The sequence below is a fragment of the Eretmochelys imbricata genome, chromosome 3 (genome assembly GCF_965152235.1).
Source record: "Eretmochelys imbricata isolate rEreImb1 chromosome 3, rEreImb1.hap1, whole genome shotgun sequence".
Classification (NCBI taxonomy): domain Eukaryota; kingdom Metazoa; phylum Chordata; order Testudines; family Cheloniidae; genus Eretmochelys; species Eretmochelys imbricata.
The window spans coordinates 191,056,581-191,071,508 of NC_135574.1; the positions used below are offsets into that span (position 1 = coordinate 191,056,581).

A 14,928-nucleotide genomic window follows, 5' to 3' on the forward strand; every position below is an offset into this window, starting at 1 on the left:
GCTGCTGTGTCATGCCTTGAAAGGGGGCAGATGAGCTTGGCAGGGAGATGCTACAGTGAGGCTTGAAAACAAACAATTTAACCACTCAAAATAATGAATCTACAAGAAAAGGACGGGAGCGAAGCAAACCACCATTTGACTATTGTCACGGAGACAGAAGATCTAGCACCAAGCAGGAAAAGGGAGTGTGGCTAGCACAGGCTGTGCAGCAGTTTATGAAAACTTTGTACAGGAGGGGAATAGCCCATTCGTATCAGAATTGTGGGAGACACTGGGCAGCAGAAAGAGGGACTGAAAATGGCAAGAGGGGGAGAAGAGGAGGCCAGAATGGAGCAAAGGCTCAAGTCCTAGTTGACAGGTCAATATTGAGGAAAGTGGTAAAAGATTCAGTTGGATTCTTTGTATTTTTAAGTTGTTGGAATGAGGTACATTTTACTGAACTGCCCAATTGTAAAGTTAATGCGAAGTGGACAAAACGAATGGGAAAGAACTGAGATTTACACAGCTTAGAATGTATTTGAGAAGCATTTCTTATTCTGCAACTATTTCACAGTTCTCAAGTTGTCTTTGGTTAGAAATCTGAAGACTGAAGCAACGTATGTAAACAAATGAAAAGTCATCACAATCAGTTTAATGAAGTGCACAGAATAGCGATTGATCATGTCAATAAAAATAAAACAATTAATTTTACATCAAGTGTGCTTTATTTCCTCCACAGGTATTCTGTTAAATAAAGCACCATATATATACTGCCAGGCCACAGCTAAAGAGGATTCTTTACAGAATCAAATTTCTTGTGGTTGTTTAGTATACAAGTAAACTTAATTTTGATAATAAGAACCACAGCGATCTGAGGCAATCTGCCTCTATTATAAGGTACAAAACTGGCACAGAGGACACCATATTATACACAGTAAAAATGCCATAAGTTTAAATTACATCATACAGGGCAAGGAGGCCCTGTTCTCCCATACAGCCATATTAAATGAAAGCCACTACAGTGAACTCTTAATTACATAAAACATATCCATTATCTGATTGCCCTTTAAGAAAAGTACGGTAGATGCAAAAAATGTTTTAATCTGGAGTTCTGCCTGACCAAGAATTAAGCATATAAATCTATCTTGCCATTCAAGCAGAGAGCACTGGACAAACTGAAGCACAAAACAGAAATAAGCAAAACTTATACAAACAGCATTTTTTGGAAAAAAAAAAAAAGAAAAAAAAAAGAAAAAAGAAAAAAAAAGACTTAAAAGCAGACATGCTCCATCTAATGTCAAGAAGCAGCTTGGTTTCCTTTGCCAGATATCCTTGTGACCACATGAATTGTAGACTCAATGGTCCTACACAGGATGTCTAAAATGTCATGCTGCTGCATGTGACTAAAAAGTCCTCTGGAATGGCCGCAACTGATTGATAAACTATTTTCAGGGTCCTGGGATGGTAAGGCTTGACCGTCGCAGCCTCTTAGATCTGCTAGGTCAGATAGAACTGCTGAAATTGATGTGGTGGGGAACTCAGAGTCATCCTCAACTGCATTGGGATCCTTGGAACTCTGCAGATCTTTAAATTCCTTGCACTCTTCAAATTTACCATTGCCTGACTGCTCTTCTGTGTGTTGTGACCTGGTAGTTAACATCATGTCTTCTGAAAAGGAAGATGGAACTTCCATTCTGTATTCTTTAACAGAACTATTTTCAGGGGAAGGAGGATCTTGCTCAGTGCCAGGATCAATGATAGAAGAGTCTCTTGTCTCATTATCTGAAGTGCTTGTGGGAGTCAATGCCTCCCTTGGTTCAGTTTTCATATCACTGATGCAGCTGTCTACAGTATGCTCCTCATCGCTGCTAACCCGTCTTCTTTTTACAGGAGTAGCTCCTTCATCATCTGTAAAACCAACATACAGTTTGCAGTGAAGTACATTTATCAGATTTGTTTTATATTTACATTCAAGTCTTGAGGTCTTTTATTTTTATGTTTTTCACTTTCATATACTCTTCTGTATGTAGGCAAACAGCGCTCACTAGAGATCTCCTCAGAGGCTCATCAGATTGGAGAGATTCATTAACTGTAACTGCCTGCTTAAAATTTCACTTCCTTAGATTCTTGTGTGTTGCATTAGGGGTTAGAATCAGCAAATCTGAAGCTCCAGTGTTAAGCGGGTAGCATAATATCTTTACAGCAAGGACTGTCTTTTTGTTCTGTTTGTACATCACCTAGCGTCATGGGGTCCTGGTCCATGACTAGTGCTCCTAAGCTCTGCCACAATACAAATAATAAATAATGATAATAATAATTATATTGTTGTTTGTTTAAACAGATTTCATTAAATAACCTCTCTTTAATATGCTCAGATTTGTAAAAGGTTTTCCTCTCCACACTAAGTGTAATTGTTCTGGTCCAAGGAATTAACCCTGGTCCCACTGAGGTCAATGGTAAAACTCTTTTTGATTTCTATACAACCAGGATTTCACCCGTGTGTTTTGTATTGACAATGCATAATGTTATTATATGTACAGCATTATTAGTTCGGATGATACAGTACAGCAAATAAAACCAGGTCCCTTACCTGAGAAGCTTACAATCTAGTTTACACATTACAACAGGAAGAGATGTGTGTGAGAAGTATCACACAAAGAAACCGGTAAGTGAGATTTACATACTATAGCCTCATGAGGTTATTCATTGCATCACATACATACTGTGTCAGTTCCTGTTCGTTTATCTCATTTCGGTATGCAAATTTGTCAAAATTAGGATTGTGCTTTTTTCTCTTCTTTTTATGTCACAGGAGTGGAATCAGCACTAGAAAGCTAGTCCAAGGAAGTCGGTGTTAGAATATTTTAAAAGGGGAGGTAGGCTCCATAGTTAGCAGGTTATTTCAGGGATGACACAGGAGAAAGACACAAAGTATGGGGGACGGGAGCGGTTGGGGATGAAACAAGAGTAGTAGTATGAGGAGCTTTGAAAGTGTGGACAAAGGTTTTAATTTTATGCTGCAAATGTGAACCAGTGATGGGGATGATATAGTAAAAGCAGTGGGCAAGAAAATTGACTTTAGCAGAAGTATTTTGGATTATCCAGAGGGGTGGCAAGGCAGGAGTCAGGTAAACCAGAGAGGTGGTGGTTGCTGTAGTCTTATGATTGAGCTGGAGATATATGGAGGAAGAACTGGCAGGATACAGCAACAGTGTGGATATGCGAGGTAAAGGAGAGGGAGTGGGTGTGTGATTACACCAAGGTTATAAAAGGCAAACCTTTAGTTTTTCTTTCTTTGGCTTCTTGCTCTTGTAACGAGTTCCTCTGTTGTTGACAAGCCCTGCATTTGTTTAGCAGTTCTTGCAAAGTTGGAATCAAGGCCGAATTCAGCTGCTTAGGGGTGTGCACTGAAAGTAACAAAGCAAGTGCTCGAAGGTCCTAGAAACATCATAAACAAACACGATTACTAAAATACTTCAAACTTTAAATTTACATTAATCCTACACACACACTATTTGCAATTGAAATAGGTGGATTTGTGTAATAAGCAGAGACCTTACCAGATGTTCTGAACGCTTTTCTGCTTCCAACAGAATAGATTCCTAAACTTCGTTTACACTACCGAAATTTCCCAAAACTTTCCCACTAGTATTAGCAATATCCTTAATGTAGACAAAGACCTACTGTGAAAGAGTTGACAATATTAAGTTGTACACAACAGAATTAACCCCCTTGGTTAGGATTTCTTAATGCTTAATTCCAATGCGTTTTACACTAGTTCTGAACAACGAATAAAACACATTATGGTTGACAACCTGACCGTGGAAAACGCAGCAACAGTTTTGGAAATGCTGTGTTCTTTAGAAGTGGCAATGAATAGGGAGAATAAACAAAATGTAGAATTATTTGAGTGTTTCTGTCAACCCCCAGCTATTTCATACCACTGCTGGTATCTAAGCGCCAGGAGTAGAGGAGTTTGCATGTGCACTGATTTCCTGTGTGACCAGTGTGCTCTGCACGTTGAGAATGCTGAAAAGGTTGTTCCACTTTTAGTCTCCAGACCATTCATTAAGTATGGGCTCCTAAACCCAAAAGATCCTGTTGCCCGGGGTGGGGGGTAGGGGTGGAGAGGGTTGTTAATTGTAAGATATCACAATATACATTGGCTTGTCTACATTATTCTGTTATGCAAACTTTAGCAAATTCCACTTGTTAAGTCACTAATACTGGGTCTAGAACACTGTTAATTAAAGTATGTCACTGACCTCTTTTCGATGGTGATGACTTTTTGTATCAATGAAGAACAAGTAAAATGAAGAAAAATAAAAAGAAAAGGGAATAATCCCTTTTTTCTTGTAGAACCAATTTCAGTTAGAACAATGGAAACAGAACTTTTTATTGATTACTAAATATTCAATAGATGGGTGAATGTTTTCCGCATGGAAGTTATGTAACAAGAGAGGAATATTAAAAGATATGGGGGGGAAAGACTGAAGGCACAGAGTCTGAAAGTGATCTAAGATACCAACCGTTATCCAATGCATCTGTAACTAGGGTGAGAATAGGCTGTGTAGGGGCAAAGGGAACTCCCTCGCAAACTCCTAGATTTTATCTACCAGTTCAGAAAGGTTAAGAACTGAAGGGGTACCTGAATCACCATGTCTACATGACGATGGGCCATTGAGTACACAGAGGCCACCCAACCCTGCAAATGCTTGAAGTGCAGTCTGTAGCCGTACCACGTAGGTGTGCACCGCCATGCGTCCTAGAACTCTGAGGCAGTTCTGAACTGTGAGGCAGAAGGGCCAACGGCATGGAGGTGGGACGCAGTTCTGAGAAGGCCACTGACTCCTAAAATGCTGAGGTGGACAGACACCCCACTGGAGTTGTTGGGCAAGCTTACAACCGGACACAACAGATCTGACTTTCGAGTCCAATGAGGAGTCCATTTCCTCCACTCCTGGGGGAGATGATCTCATCAGTTTCAGGGAGTGGGGCTGAGAGTCTGGAAAAGGGGGAACCAATGAAATCATCGCTGGCTTGCCTCTAGATGTAATCCTACACAGAGGAAACGTGAGCATAGAAGTGACCAGTACCAAGTGATGCTCTGGGGCTTCAGTCAGGATCGCAGGAGCATGTGGTTCCAAAGTCGGTTCCTTGTGAGGCTCTTGAATCATGGGAGAAGCCGGTACCAACAAGCTGAATAACTCCCTGGCTGCCTCAAATGCCTCAGGTGTCAATGGCACCAAAAGGTGTTTTTGAGCCTGCAGGATTGAGAGGTGTGTTGATGCTTCGGGGACTGGTCTCAACAAACCCTTCCTGGGTTCCGAAATCAGCAATCCCTGCTGGCTCACAGACTGCTCCTGGGGACTTTTTAGGGAACTCCTATGAGTTCTTGTGAACACTTGGCAGCTTCTTATTGGAAGGTTCTGGTACTGAATCCCTAGGAGACTTACGCAATCTCTTCTTAAGCACCGGCAATACAGAACTGGCTGATGACTTCGTAAGAACAGGAGGAGCACTCCTGATAGACATGGACATGCTTGGTACCCACTCAGAGCGGGTGAGTTCTGATGGTGGATTGTGCAGAATCCATGAGCAGGTACTTGAGTCTGGCAGCCTTCTCCTTTTTCGAATGATGTTTGTCTCTCACATGCACCTCTCTCAGACACTTAAGGAAGCTGGGAGGAGGGTCACGCACTGGCAGAGACGTTACATGAATGACAGGCCTTGAAGCCAGGAGAATGAGGGGGGTATCAATACTGGTACCCAAGCAGGGACTGGTAACCCCAAACTAAAAAGACAGTTCTAGGTATAAGTTTACAATACTATTTACAGAATTACTATATAAGACTAAAACTAATATTATAGGTACTACATACACTGAGAGAGGAAAGATATGAAGAAACAAAGATTGCAGCTCCAACAACCACCGTCACTGACAATAGGAAGGAACTGAGAGGTTTTGAGGGCAGTGTGGCCCTTTATACCTGTGTGCAGTGGTAAGAGATATCAGAGGGAGTTCATAGTGCACTGACAGGTACGGCTAAGGGAAAAATCTCTGACAAGTGTGCACAAGGCATGCACACACCTATAGTGGAATGGACATGTGGAATCACTTGAAGAAGAACTTGTTTTATTCTGAGAAAGTGGCCCAGAGAAAACAACCCTGGAATTCTTGGAACAAGATTTGGAGAGTTTACCTTTTTTGGTTGATAAAATATGCAAAGAGAAATAAAAACAGAATGGGCGCTTCCTAAACTTCTTTAATGTTTTCCTACATTTTTCAATCTTTGGGATGATCTAATGTCTGTTTCAGAGAAATAATCAGAGGTGTTGGATGGAGGGCAGAGAGAGTAAACTCTTTTTCCATATGATCACAGGGGGGACTCAGGAATGACTTTTATCAGAGCTTGACTCCACTCATAGGAAGGGGTCCCTGGGGCTGGAGTGACAGCAGCCCACCCATATGATGCACAGAAAGAGAACAAGGGGAAACAGAAAGTGAAAAAGTAGGTAGCAGAGAGCTAAAAAAGACCGATAGAAGAATTTTGAAGAGATCAGAATGGCATTCCAGAGCTATCTGCCTATTTCCTTAGCAGAGCAGAGATTTCTAGCAGGGAGTTTGTGAGCAGCCCCCTTATCCAGGGTTCAACCTGATGGACACCTCCTGCTGTCTCTGAACAGCTGGCAAAGGGGACCCTGCCTATGCATATAGTTTCAATCAATATGCCCGCTCTCTAAGGCAAATCCTCACACTGGATACAATCTACTGAAGCTCTGCCATAGAAAGTAAACTTGTTTTTAAAAGGTTTTATTATTTTAATGGCTTTGAAAAGTCTTACCCCATTTAAGGTAGAGCTTGCTTTGGAAATTTCAACTCGCTGGCTGCCGAAATCGGATTCAAGGCTTTGATATTGATTTATTAGATTTGTAACCAGAGTATTGATTAAATTGGCACAGTTTGCTTCAGAAAACACCTGCCCCTGGACCTGTAAGAGAATGCATTTATTTCAAAGCTATGAAGACTTGAATTGTGCAAAGTAATTAAACTAATGTGATGCATAATAACTGCATTTCCATTAAATACAAACACTTAAAATACCACATACCTTTAGAAGAAAGTGCGTCAAGAATGTGTACACAATGTTGTTGTTAAGAAAAGTTCTTTCATCCATTAGAATACATTTAATGTATTCTGCAAAAACTGGATCTTCACACAGGAGCTTAATACAGTTCTTTGACATAGTAGACTAAAGAGGAAAGAAAAAAACTTTGCAATTTAATGCTGCAAAATTAGCACTGAAATTATGACACTTGTGAGAGCATTGTACATATTTATCTATTAAGGGCAACTGAAAGAATAGGCAACATCGGGAATAATGCCTGCAACATTAATTATCATAACTAACTGGGTCTGCTAATCAATTCATTCATACTGAAAATGTTTGCCTGGCATTAAATTAAAATAAACTACTACTAAGGACAAAAAGAAATTAATCTGAGTTATCATCTCAAAGGTGTTCTTTGATTCACCTCATTTTATGTGAGGATGGAAGTTTGTCAGGAGTAGTGTGTATTTACTGAGATCCATCTCCCCTGGCCTGCAAAGCAACTACTGCCCCCTCTTCTGTGAGTGTAAAGGGTCCTCCGACATTGGCACTGGTCGAGATCTGCTGCAAGAGGGGACAGGAGCCAGATCTCGCGAGGCCTCAGCCACGAATAATGATAGAAATTTAACTTCACAGTTTTTATGGTCACAAACTATAGTAAAGAGGGGTTACTCACCAGTAATTGTTGTTCTTGAAGAGCATGGCCTCCACATATTCACATTTGTGCGATATGGTGCCTCTGGCATCGAGCTGTGAAATATTACTATCGAGCACTGTCTGTTGGAGCCACTAGTTCCTCTATCTCCCCTCCCCCAGAGGACTGGAGTAGCCCCAATTACCCTTCAGTCTGTTTCCTAATTTAGAAATTCATTAGCTGAGATTCTGAAGAAGTGGTGAAAGTGGGCAGAAGGTGTGAGTATGCAGAGGCTACCTTCCGGAAGAACAGTTACTTGTAAGTAACCCCCCAATCTTCTTTGAGTAGCCTCTGCACAGTCCTGCTCATGGGAGATTAGCAAAGAGTACAACCCCTAGGAAATTCTAGGTGAACAAGGAGGGTGAGAACTACCAAAACTAGCATAAGCTCTACATGGCAGGTCAAGAGAATATGCTGGCCACCATTCCACTCTCTCATGGGACCTCTGTGAGGTCATGAGACACATATAGAGCTAAAAGCAACAGCCTGGAAATGCTGTGAAAAAGGCCAGCAACAGCTGCTGCTTTTGGGTTAATTGGATATCTTTTGATATATGCAGGTGACTGAAAATCTGACAAGTCTTAACAAGGGTGTAAAAGAGAACTGAGGAAACAGACAAGTTAGTGGTCTGTTTGAGATGGAAATGGAGATGATTTAAGACTCCAAATGGGGATTGATGGCACTAAGCATGTCACACTTCTCATACGGACTCCTGTTTATAGAGAACTGGCCATTTGGTATGTATCTAACGAAGTCCAGGAAGTAGCTATGGATATGAGAAATTCCTCTTCTACACTTTATGGTACAGATGATAATCTGACAATAGAAGACCAGAGATCCAGAGAGCTTTGAGAAAGAAGACTCCAATTCCAATTGAAAAGAAATACATACGCTACAGGGAATAACCCTGGAATGAACACCACCTACTGTAATACTCACAGCACAACAATAAAGAAATCCAGATTCCTTAGTGCAGTCATGAAGCCAAAGCAGTAAGTAACTGTACTGGTCCATGGAGAAATCCTTCAATAAACTAGGGTATTACAAAGTGAGGGAGGCCCACTGTCCCAAGCATCTGAGGGAAGCTGAAATCACAAACACTGCTATTCGAAATATGGTTCTGGAATGTTCAAAAATCTAGAAGTCAGGGTGTCAACTCTTGACAATTCAGGATGAGGTGGAGAGTCTTAATCCAACCTTACCACAAAGATCTAGTAATCTGGAAAGTGGTGCTAACATCAGACACAGGACACTTGAACCAAATTGCCAAGATTCTATTACAGTTATTGCAACATCTTGGCTGAGTCTCATCTGATCTGCAGACAGATCCCCTGAACCAATGGAACTAGAGGGAATATGTAGTGGAATTCCTGATTCCAGCTGAGAAACGGATTTTGCCAGTGACACTGGCTTTTGTCTGACTCCGAAGTAGAACTGGAGATAAGGGGTGATGGGCTTGGTAATGAACAGGCCAGGTATTATATAAACTTTCCCTTTATATAATACCTGGCAGAGACCTAAGACAGACATTGATATTTTTGGCAGATGAGTCTCTGGTCTTGATCAATGGGAGAAAGTTTTACAGGCTAGACAAACTGTTTTCAACTCCAGAACCCTAAGGTAGAAGCTTTAATTTCCAACAGTGACCATATTCTGTAAAAGGGTTGAGAACAAGATGACCATCTTACTCCATCTGGAAATACCCCTGTCGATAGTAAGGGAAGCAAGAAAGAAATCTCGTGATGAGCATGCGTTATCTTTACCTTCTGCATCTCGAATGGCCCAGGTGTAAGTAGCATCAATAAGGCATGTTTCCCTTTGTAATCAATCTTATGGAGGCCATACAAAGCCTTGGAGAAAAGGTATCATCAGTTATACTGATAAGGACCTATCTGTAGACCAAAGTCTAAAAACAGACATTTTTGCATGAATGATTTGACGTCTGAGACAGTAAGGACAGGATAGCAGCGTTCTCAATTTTTTTAATGCTGTTTTAAAAGCAAAGTATCTTGTGGATACTTGTGATTAACTGGAGTGATAGAACAGAGCTGGGTTTTGTTGCATGAAAAGGGTTGATATAATGCCAATGCCACTTTACAGATAGCAGTTAGAATCATAGAATCATAGAATATCAGGGTTGGAAGGGACCCCTGAAGGTCATCTAGTCCAACCCCCTGCTCGAAGAAGGACCAATTCCCAGTTAAATCATCCCAGCCAGGGCTTTGTCAAGCCTGACCTTAAAAACTTCCAAGGAAGGAGATTCCACCACCTCCCTAGGCAACGCATTCCAGTGTTTCACCACCCTCTTAGTGGAAAAGTTTTTCCTAATATCCAATCTAAACCTCCCCCACTGCAACTTGAGGCCATTACTCCTCGTTCTGTCATCTGCTACCATTGAGAACAGTCTAGAGCCATCCTCTTTGGAACCCCCTTTCAGGTAGTTGAAAGCAGCTATCAAATCCCCCCTCATTCTTCTCTTCTGCAGGCTAAACAATCCCAGCTCCCTCAGCCTCTCCTCATAAGTCATGTGTTCTAGACCCCTAATCATTTTTGTTGCCCTTCGCTGGACTCTCTCCAATTTATCCACATCCTTCTTGTAGTGTGGGGCCCAAAACTGGACACAGTACTCCAGATGAGGCCTCACCAATGTCGAATAGAGGGGGACGATCACGTCCCTCGATCTGCTCGCTATGCCCCTACTTATACATCCCAAAATGCCATTGGCCTTCTTGGCAACAAGGGCACACTGCTGACTCATATCCAGCTTCTCGTCCACTGTCACCCCTAGGTCCTTTTCCGCAGAACTGCTGCCTAGCCATTCGGTCCCTAGTCTGTAGCGGTGCATTGGATTCTTCCGTCCTAAGTGCAGGACCCTGCACTTATCCTTATTGAACCTCATCAGATTTCTTTTGGCCCAATCCTCCAATTTGTCTAGGTCCTTCTGTATCCTATCCCTCCCCTCCAGCGTATCTACCACTCCTCCCAGTTTAGTATCGTCCGCAAATTTGCTGAGAGTGCAATCCACACCATCCTCCAGATCATTTATGAAGATATTGAACAAAACCGGCCCCAGGACTGACCCCTGGGGCACTCCACTTGACACCGGCTGCCAACTAGACATGGAGCCATTGATCACTACCCACTGAGCCCGACAATCTAGCCAGCTTTCTACCCACCCTATAGTGCAGTTTACCATACAGCGTTGCTGTACTGTTTCTTCTTTATTTTTTGGACTGAAGAAAGACTGTGCTAACTAACTGTTAATCTAACTAGAAAGAAAATAGCCCCAAAAGGCAAAATCAAAAGAGAAACTGTCAAGAAAAGCATTGAGGACACTGGGCGTGATTTGAGCTCACTGCACCTTCAGTGGTTAATAAAAGATACAGGCTGGGCCACTCCCTCTTTTATACCCCTGGCATCCTTTGCAAGAGAGGGGAAGGAGAAAGCAGCCCCAAAACATACTGCTCACTAGAAAAATTCTGCAGCTGAATGGAGAGGTGCCATATCCCCCAAGTGGGAATATGTAGCCATTGTGTCAGTAGTGTTACCGCTGTGTCAGCATTTCCACTATAAACTGCGTATTTTTGTGATTTAAAACTTGGTTATATACATCTCTTCAAGCCTGCAACTCGACAAGTAATCTAGGGTGATTTAATCTTTTTAAACTTTACTTGAAAAAAGTTTGTAGTTGTTTTCACATAAGCGCAGGAGTGCTGATGGGTCTCCTGGACAAATTCTAACTTAGGTTAAGTATATTCTAATTACCTAAATTCCTCCTGCACTTTCAACTGGGTATGGTATTCTTCACTCTCTATCCTAAACTGTTGGGTGAAATGGTTGTACGCTATTAAAATATTCTATTCTAGATCTACAGATTAGATTTATTGATCTTGATATTTATTGATAAATATATATATATTGCACTCTTCATTGTGATATTTGGGTACACTATGGCTCTGAAGTGGCTGGATTTCAATGGTGGCCAAAGCAATCTCTATCGACAAGCGCAAGCTCAGAACCTACTAATATTTATGCGTGTGTGTAAAGTTATTAACATACAAAAGTGTTTGCAGGATCAGGGCTATACATGATCTGCATATCAGTTTTTTTTTGTTTGTTTGTTTTTTTAAAAGATCCTTCAGGATGAAAGTCACAATACAAACACAAGGTGTTACTAATTGTTAATTTAAAAAATGTTAAAGTTGTGAACAAAGTAATACCACCCAATAAATTTGAAGTGTACTGAAATTAATTAGTAATTAGTCTTATGAATTGCTGTTTAAAAAGTAACTAGCTTTAAAGAATTTACAGCTGTCACATCTTCTAAATATTCTTGTTCAGTTAGTTCTCAAACTCATTTAAATTTTACCTGAGTCTGGCATAGCTCAGTCCAAAGTTTGGGAAACAATGCAAGATGAAGCGGTAAACCTTCATAAGCAACTAGGACACCTGAAATTTTAAGAGAAAACAAAACTGATAACATAAAGAACTACCTAAAACTGATCTTTGTCGGATATATTTATTTTTTGACCTGAGTAGTTTTGAAGCACCATAAAAATTCAGAGGACTATATCCTAAGCCAATTACGTATGACCACAAATGTCTAGCATCTAGAATGGTTTTTATAGTACAGTTAGTCTACAGAACAGGACTTCCTTCTACATTTTTACCAGCTGAATCAAAAACGTAGCATCTTATCTCAATATTGTTTTCTTTTAATTCTTTAGCTGGAACAATTTATCAGTTTTCATATTTTTTGAGAAACAAAGCAGCATGAGCACAACAAACAGATTTGAAATTTCTTAAGCTTCATCTTCACCTCAAGCCACAACTTTACCTACATACACTTAATGAAACATTGGCTAGGTGACAGACTGACCAATAGCAAAGGATACACATTCTTGATAAACACTTCAGCAAAAAAATCCCACACTAAATAGTAATGTTGCTGTGTGGTTCATGGCTTGAACAAAGAATGAGTGGGTGACTCAATGGCTTAATGAATTCTTACCTGTAAAAGCCAATCCACACTACCTCCATAATTTGGTAACTAGTCAGAAAGATAGCTCTTACCCAGTTACAAAGAAACTTTCCTCACAACATAACCATGTTTGCATATCTACACCTACCATGCTGCCTAACTATATTGTATTCTGGGAAAATCTGAGTAGCTATTCCAGAAGATGAACACACAGAGGATGTCCCACACAGAGAGAGCTGGGATGAAGAAGGACTGCTGAACTAGCTAGACAGGCACTAAAAAAATTAGTGTGCTGGAATTGTTATAGAAAGGCTATTCTAGGCCTCTGCCAGCGGTGAAACACAGCTGCCATGTGTGGAGGTAAAAACCATTTCCACTAGCTGAGTACAAACTCAGCTAAAAGTTGTAGTGTGATCAGGCCCTAACTCACTAACTAGAATCAGGCCCAGGTATATATAGTGACAGAGTTGGTGCCCTCTGATGGCTTTTTGGTTGCTTATGTAAAATGAATTGGTGGTCTCAATTCAGCTATTACTGCACAGATGAGGTGTCCACATCCCAGAAACCACTGTCAGAGCTGGCACTAATTGGCACACTTGTTAGCAGTCTCAGCAAGGCTGAGGATTAATGTCTAGATTTTTAAAGATATTTAGGTATTGCTGTCCTCAGCTTTGCAATACATAACCGATTCATGAGCCTAAATCTAATTTTCAAAAGGGATTTAAGCATTTTGGAGCCTAAACCCCATTGACTATCAATATACTAAATTAAATTTTTAAAAGTAAGTACACAGTTGTCTCATAATTGCCACTACAAAACACCTCAATGGCTAAGGAAGTCTGTTTAACTGCCATACTTACTCATCTTAACTAAAGTTTCGGTAAACTTTTCACAGTTGATTGCAACTCGACATAATAGATGGATGAACTGATGGTACGAAAAGAAGTAGTCTAGAAGCATACGATCATAAACATCATCTTTACCCTGAAGATTTAAGACGACAATTTATAAATAGATTATGCTTAAATTAAGCAACTGGGCAATGACATGACATACCTAAAAATTTAGTTAATAAGCTTATTCAGAGCCATAAGTTTTCAACGCATTTAATAATATACTGCTGTAAAACTGGATGAGAATTTCCGAGACTAACTCAAAATAGATGTGATGTGAATAAAATTAGATGTTAATTTGCAGATCAGTGTACATACATTTAAATGCATAAAATACTATTTTTCAGTTTTTAAAGGGCATATCAATAATCAGATTAATATCTTTTTGCAACACCCAAAATGTACTTTAAAGTCAGTTTTATAGATAGGGCCCTAATAAATTCACTGCCATGAAAAACATGTCACAGACAGTGAAGTCTGGTCTTTTGTGTGCTCTTACCCTATATTATCCGATTTCATGGGGTCGACCAGTGCTTCTCAAATTGTGATTCTGACCCAAAAGGGAGTTGCACGGGGGTTACAAGGTTATTTTAGGTGGGGCAGGGCCGGCCCACAACATTCTGGTACCTGAGGCGGGGAGCTCAAATGACACCCCCATGCTCCCTCGCTTGGGCCAAAATTTTGAAAGGTCTCAAGTCTGCCTTCTTCCTGTTCTACTCCTGTCATGGTACTGCTCTGCTACCTATCCCAATAAAGGAGAACTAACAACTTAAAATGCCTTGTTCAAAAATTTTAAGTAACACTTAACTGTCAAACACCTGAACAGCAAATGTAACTTTTCTTGTCTGCATAGTAAACACTGGCATTTTTATCTGTTTGAATAATCAAAGTGGTGCTTTCCACGCCTTCTTGGTTGCAAAGATCTGAACTGCTTCCTGAAGGTCCACAGCTTGGGCCAGGTCATGCTCTACTGAGAATGTTGCAAGTCCGACCAGCCTCTCCTGTGTCATTGTGGAGCACAGATGTGTTTTTATTTAACTTCAGCTTGGAGAAGCTGCGTTCTCCACTGGCAACGGTTACAGGAAGTGTTAGAAGTATGCGCAGAGCAACAAAAGCATTTGGAAAGAGGGTGGTCATCTTATTTGTGCACATGTATTCCAGAACAGCCTTTGGAGTTGATCCTGCTGAAAGGTATCTTGAAAGGGCTTTCAGTTCATCACCTAAATCACTTGCATCAATACTGTACATGTCATCACTGTCTCTAGTGCC

General features: G+C 40.7%; 1 protein-coding gene across 4 annotated transcripts in view; it reads right to left on the reverse strand.

The window, feature by feature from the left end:
• Window positions 1–611: 611 nt before the first annotated feature.
• USP34 (ubiquitin specific peptidase 34) overlaps window positions 612–14,928 on the reverse strand; it is a 274,188-nt gene continuing 259,871 nt past the window's right edge. For all 4 annotated transcript variants that reach the window (XM_077813985.1, XM_077813986.1, XM_077813988.1 and 1 more), the window contains 6 exons: window positions 13,627–13,750; window positions 12,155–12,234; window positions 7,092–7,232; window positions 6,825–6,971; window positions 3,258–3,417; window positions 612–1,887 (listed from right to left, as the gene is read on the reverse strand). In XM_077813985.1, the coding sequence (XP_077670111.1) occupies window positions 1,277–1,887; window positions 3,258–3,417; window positions 6,825–6,971; window positions 7,092–7,232; window positions 12,155–12,234; window positions 13,627–13,750 (1,263 nt within the window). In that variant the 3' untranslated portion in view covers window positions 612–1,276. The remainder of the gene's footprint in view (window positions 1,888–3,257; window positions 3,418–6,824; window positions 6,972–7,091; window positions 7,233–12,154; window positions 12,235–13,626; window positions 13,751–14,928) is intronic.